The following is a 6,740-nucleotide window of genomic DNA, read 5'->3' on the forward strand; positions in this document are numbered from 1 at the left end:
AAATATGTTTACACACAGAATGAAATATTAAATGAGAAATAATGTTTTTTGCAGCTAACTCCAATGAAAGAAAAAGCTGTATTTACATTTAACAAAAGGACTCTTCAGTCAATATTAGTGTTTTCTTTGGAGAAGTCCTGGGTTTGGTATACTAAGCCCATATAACAACCTTTAAACACAGGAGTCAGATGAGAGAAGAAAAAACAAAAGAAGTTCAGTCCTTCTCCTCCTCTTGGTCAGAGTGTAATGTGGTGACTCACCGAGATGCAAAAGCAGTTGCTATCCCTGTGCCCCTGATAAACACTGACAAGCAAGGGACAAGGCCAGTGGTGCTGCGCAGTCAGACTCAGCAAATGATAAGTGTTTTCTGACCCTTTACTCTACCACGTAGAAAACTGCTCAGAGTGTAGCCCTGAAATGGGCAGGGTTTCTATCAGCCATGACAGGCAGCTGGTGCTAATACATCCCCTCCCACCCCAAAAAAGCATGCTACTCCCTCATGGCATATTATAGGCATCTATAGCACAGTGGTGGCATGATTTATCCTGTTTCTTTTTTCATTGACCAGATGGAGATAGACCTAAATACTAGAAGACTCTTTAAACCATCAGATGGAGATGTGTAACATACAAATGGCTGGAAGCAGAAGCTAGAAGACTAAAATGGGAAAAAGTGCATCTCTTGGAAATATGCATCTATTTCTAACAGAGGCTGCTGTAATGATTACAAATGGGAGTTTCTTCCTCAAGCAAGTCTTTCAACTAAGATCGGATGACCTCAATGACATTCTATGGCCCACATTCTGCAGAAGACTTTGCATAAACAATACAAACTCCCCACGCTCTGAATTGCTACCAGATATTTTCTTCCAGAGCATTTCACCATAACAATCTTTCCAGGAGCTTAAACTCTCAAACACACACACACACAAAAAAGGCCTCTGCTCCAAAGGAGTTTATAACTGATGTCTATTAAACTGCAAGCCAGCTTTCAGTAACCCTTCTGCTTACTACAGAACTGTTGTTTTTTTGGTTGGTTGGTTTTTGGTTTTGTTTTTTTTTAAACAAAGATTTTTAAACAGATAACTCATGGGCAAGTAGAAAATAAGAGATGGGGTGGAGAAATGAGAAACAAACAAAACTGCCCAAGGTCATAACAATGAAAAATAAAAGTTAAATGCAAATATGCATACCCGTCAACTGTAAAATTTGATCATCAATTAGCGTCACAGCTTCATCATGCATCACTTGCCCTCCAATGACAAATTCCAGTCGTCCCTCCTGAAGTAACTGATGGACCTATGATATTGAAATTAAGACACAGAACATAAACATCATTTCAGTCTTATCCAAAAAGGTTGCAAATTCATTTCAGATCACAGCACATTACCTAGACACAACAGTTGTCAAGAAGGCATCCAGGACAAAAGTAGGATAAAAGGCTGGCTGTACTGAGTGCCATTAAAAGGAGAAAAAGGGGGGGAAAAAGCATACTAATGTGCTGCACAGTGCATTAGTTTACCCAGCTTACACTAAAACCAGGTAGCAGGCACAAAGGATGCACTACCAGGTAGACACTGACCTTCTGGTGTTTCTCAGTAGGGCTGTTATTGTGCCTTTATGCTATCTAAACACCACAATTGTCCCCATACACTGCACTGGCAGCAGCCTGGAATCCTGCCTCAAGGCAACTAAAGCTGCAGGATTAAACCAGAAGATACTAGTGCTTCTCCCAAAGTCTTCCTCCTGCTGCATCTGTCTTGGCTTAGGAAAAGCACTGGGTGGCTGGATGAGAGAGCAATATGCAACCCCATGCAAGCAGCAATGGCCAGGCTCCCGGGGTTTCCTTTAGCCTACCCCCTCTGTAACAGTTTGGAGACTGGGATCTGTGGGACCCAGGAGGATGAATGTGCCATCCCACTGTGGCCACAAACACGTTCCTTCTACTCTGTATACATCTACCTTGCCTTCAGAGCATGGACAGGTTGCTCGATTTGTGAGAGACAGAATGCTTTATTAAGAAACAGTTATTCCATACATAGCAGGCTTGCCTGTCCGATAGACTCATTGCTAACCTTAATTTCTGGTCTCATTTTCCTAGTTTAAAAACTATCAATATTTTATGACCTGTTCAACTGTTTGAGTTTTTTCTGGGGTTTAGGTTTTTTGTTTTTTTTTTTTTTTTTTTTTTTTTTAATTTCAGCCACTAGAAACAACAAGTATGCTGACAAGTACAACTTTCAGCAAATGTGCTGGATGAAAGGGGGGTGTGGTGTTTGGAGGGAGTGAGTAATAGTCTGTGTCCCTTTCTAGAAGTGTTAGGGAGTCTTCTGTTTTTATTATAGTAATTTCACTACCTAGAACTTCAAAGATACTTCAAACTTCCAACAAAGAAAGCTTTTATAAATATGTACTTTAATCTCCACTCTTTTTTTTTTTTTTTTTTTAAAATCTGTCATGTAGGATGCTGATTCCAGAGCTATTATGTTTATTTCCCCAGGAACCTTCAGTGAATGCCCCCGTGGTCTGCTCAGATATGATGCCAGATTGTCAATTTTGATTATAATCATTTCTCTTGTTCACAATGTTGTGAAAAAGCTTCAGGGCTCAGCATTCATAAATTAGTTCCAGCTGACTGTGGTGACTGATTAGCGTGCTGGGAGACCAGATAACTGATATCTGGTGTCAGCATAGAACTGGTCCTGACCTACATGAAAAGCATCTGTGGCTGTTATTTCCCATTTGGATGGATGTCCAAAAAAGATACCTCTGATCCACACTTTGGGCCACGGAAACATTTTTCAATATAAGTTTTGTGGAACCACTGAGAGGCTGAAAACACGATTTAAACAAGTAAAATCACTTGTTAAAAACAAGTAATTTAAATAATATCTGATCCTAGCAAAAAAAACCCCAGAAAACATATCTCCAATGACAAGCACTTTTGCTGACCAGAACTGAGCAAAAGGAAGGAGGACTGAGGAAACAGATACAGCAGTACTACAGCAGGCTGCTGTAGTAGTAAAACATATCTGTGGCCCTTGGGACAACTACTACTATCCTTATATCAGCTTATCCCTACAAACCAGATAGAAGTGGCTACACATCTTTTCTTCCCCCTAGTTAAAACACCCAGACATCAAGCCAGGGTAAGGCAATAGGAGTGGTTCACACAAGAAAACGCTATGGAAATAACATGCACTGAGAACTAAGAGGTTCATATCTGGCTGAATACTGCTGTAATAGATTTCAGTACTATATATTCTCTTGTCCAAATTGTAAAATCAGCTTCGTTACCCAGGCTGTACCTTTTACTAGTTTTTAATGCCACTGCTGTAATCCAAAGCAGACATTCCAAAAGAAACTAGAATTAAATACTGTATTCCAAGTAAAATACTAAATTAAGGAAAAAAAAATGGCAAAATTAAAACCAGAGAGCCTGTACCACAGAAAATCATTAATGCTAGAGTTCAAGTGGAAAAAGCAGGACAGTAACCACAGTGACCTAATTTCAAGGCCCGATATTTGCAACTTGCTAACGTTAAAAAACATGCCACTTAGCAAGCATCACAGCTCTTAAATGTTATTAGAGATTAAATGTTTGACACACAGGTTTAAGAGGAATTTGTTTTTAATAATTTTAATTTTCAGAGAAGCAACTACGAAGTAACTAAAGAACTGACTAAAAATGCATAAAAGCAACAATTATCAGTAATTGTTGTAGGAAATTAAAGGCTGAATCATATGTACTAATTTTGCACTACTGAGGTCAAATGTGATTCACATTTACTCTTCTGGATGCCACATAATAGCTAGAATAGATATTAGAAACACAGGCCTTTACTTTATATTTGGGTTACAGCAGCATAATATACTTGAAATAAGATCAACTGACCTTAGAAAGTTAGAGTACTCTTCTGTACGTGCACAAAGTAGTTCTACACTATTTTTTTTTATTTCCCCCACACCAGATTACAGTACAGTTTTCTAATTAAAAACAGACAAGAAAATTGTCCTGCGACTGGCAAGTATGGGCGAAGTACCCCCACAAAACCAGTGAACTGCCCATACACAGCAAAACCTCTCATACAACGGTCAGCTGCACACAGTGTAAGCTATTATTTAAATACTAAACATTACAGAAAATTCAGAATTTAGTGAAGGACTAGGTTAAGAAAACAGACAAGAGGTGTCTTTTTTACATGATGCTTTAAACATCTAGCACTTTAAACAAACTGAAATGTAAAGTACTGAAAGTAATACGCTGCTGTTCACTGGACCCTGGTAACAAAACAAACCACGGAGTTCTGAGGGAGTACCTATGGGAAGTTGCACCTGTATAAGCCCTGGTTTTAGGTTCCAAAACTTCTTGCACTGCAATGCAACATGTGACCAGCTGCTCGGCTATCAGCTCAGTCTTTATTTCAGCCTGTTTGTTTCATACCAGAGAAATGACAAATAAAGCTTCACAATGTCTTTACTAGGAAAAAAAAATCCTCAAATTAAAGCTCTAAAGACTGAAAGGGATCACAGCTTATAAATAAACAAACCCAAGAAACAGCTATTGCTGTTGAATCTACAGTCACCTCTTTCTCGCATTATCCTTGTTTACACATGGCAGGTTTTTGAGCAGCACTTAACTGGAAAGAAAAATATTCCTTATTGTGAGCAGTGTTGGGCAGCAGTTTATGAGCTTCAGATGTTTAACAGATATTGGTGCAGCCTCTTTCAGAATCACCCTCATCTTACACTAGCATGCCCTCAAATAAGGAAGTCACCAATGAAACAAGAACTGTAAAGCGTAAAGAGTCTTCAGTGCAAAGGTTACTAGCTCCTACAGCTCTGATCCATAGCTGGGGTTTTAACCTCTTGGAACGGCCTTTAGAGTTAAGGTCCTTTCATCAGAAGTACCAGATTCAGAGACAGCTCACACAAGATCTGGATAAAAAGCAAATGGTGAAGTACTTTGCCCCTCTCTGCTCCTGAGTAGAGCGTGGATTCTTTGTTAGCAGGAAGTACGGCTCTGGTACAACTTACCTGCTGCTTGTGCACATCTGTGGCTACTGCATCCCACCAGAGTCGAAAGAATTCCTGCTCTACAGCAATAAATTTGCGCTGCTTTCCTTTCATTAGCTCTTGTACAACAGATGTGTAGACATTTGCTGCATAAGCATGCATACTTTCCTGAAAAAAAAAAAAAAAATTAAATGGGCCGTTTTGAACACTCATTTAGCTGGAGAAGAGGAAGATGAAAAAACCTCACTTCTGTTGCACACTTCCTTTGTACACTCAGAAAGACCAAGTTCCCTCTGGTTACTTACATCCCTTCTGCTCCAAAATACATCCTCTGACTGGGGACCTGATTAGATCATAGTGTAGCTTCCCCCAAGATGAGCAGACACCAATACAATCTTTCTTTTTGATGTACTAGAAACAGGTTGCCCCGTCCCTCATTGCTTACCTTAAATCAACAATGCCATGAGTGATAAGACCTTGCACCAACATAGTAAAAAACCCCACACGCACACTTTATTCTTCCATTTCTGCTGTTCTGTTGATGGTCTGAACTACCTGAATTGTTTCTTCAGAGTGAATGTGAGTCTGTGCTGTGCCAGTATAATACAGTGATATATATACTGTAAATTACACTATTATTTTGCTTGATGTTTTAGGTTAGAGTAAAACCAAAATGGCAAAGGATTCTTAGAATGAGTTTGACTGTTGATGCAGAAAACATCCAGTGTGAGAATCTGTGCATTTATCCTGTCTATGTCATTCGTAAAGCCTCTTGTATTCCAGAATGAGGCCTATGGATTTTACTGGAATGCAAACATGACAGCTGTATTCATCCAAATAACCTATCATACTGTTACATCCTATGAAATGGTATCAAATGAACATCACGCTGATTTTAAAGTTGCGTGCATCAAGATATTTTATGTACGCTTATCCTTGCCAGAACAACTTCTGCTGACCAGATCCAGTCTTCCACCCTTTACTTAATTCCAAAGTGATACATAATGTCTAAAGACAACAGCAAAGATCCTATAATTTCCTGCAATGTCTGTGTTTTCTTGTAACAAAGTTATCTGTGTGTTATAGCACAGCTATTTTAACACTAACCATAACACATTTCTGCTTAAACTACTGGTACTTGCTCAAGAATGCACATCACAATACATACACATACATCTTAAAGTGATTGACATACAGATCTCTCACCCACCTAAAAACTAATGGTATAGTATGTAAAATATGATTAATTCTGTCAAGTTTCCTATAAGAAACTCACATTTTGAAATAAGAAGGGGATGGTGTGATCCAAACCAGAAATAAACTTTCCTTAACCCCTTGCTTTCCACAACTGAAATCCAGCTATCTTTGTAAAAATGCGAAAGTGTCATTAGAAAAGGAAAATATTTGAATGTAGGAAGAACAGCTTAAAATACTGTGGTGCTTATCTAAATAATTACTTGTTCAATCATTTCTAGATCAGCTCTTAAGGGTTTTTTAAAATCAAGATTATGATTAGATGCTTAATACAATATGAAATTTTAACTAAGGGAATAGCTTTTAAGTTTTACTAATACTTAACAGTGACATACAAATAATTGCTAAGGAATTCTCATTTTTCACTGGCAATTGACTATGAACAATACATTCTAAAATCCAAGTATATGTACAACGATTACAACATTAGGCTCAATTTTAGTTCTTAATACTTAAGTGGAGCACACTAGA

The 6,740-nt window shown here is 38.3% G+C and overlaps 1 protein-coding gene across 1 annotated transcript in view; it reads right to left on the reverse strand.

Moving 5' to 3' along the window:
- The window catches only part of MAN2B2 (mannosidase, alpha, class 2B, member 2), a 28,424-nt gene extending 23,247 nt beyond the window's left edge, over positions 1-5,177 (reverse strand). The window contains exons 1-2 of the mRNA XM_009890532.1: positions 5,037-5,177; positions 1,193-1,298 (exon numbers count right to left, since the gene is read on the reverse strand). Of these exons, the coding sequence (XP_009888834.1) occupies positions 1,193-1,298; positions 5,037-5,177 (247 nt within the window). The remainder of the gene's footprint in view (positions 1-1,192; positions 1,299-5,036) is intronic.
- Between the last annotated feature and the right edge of the window lie 1,563 nt (positions 5,178-6,740).

This window comes from Charadrius vociferus, unplaced genomic scaffold (assembly GCF_000708025.1).
Source record: "Charadrius vociferus isolate BGI_N301 unplaced genomic scaffold, ASM70802v2 scaffold88, whole genome shotgun sequence".
Taxonomy (NCBI): domain Eukaryota; kingdom Metazoa; phylum Chordata; class Aves; order Charadriiformes; family Charadriidae; genus Charadrius; species Charadrius vociferus.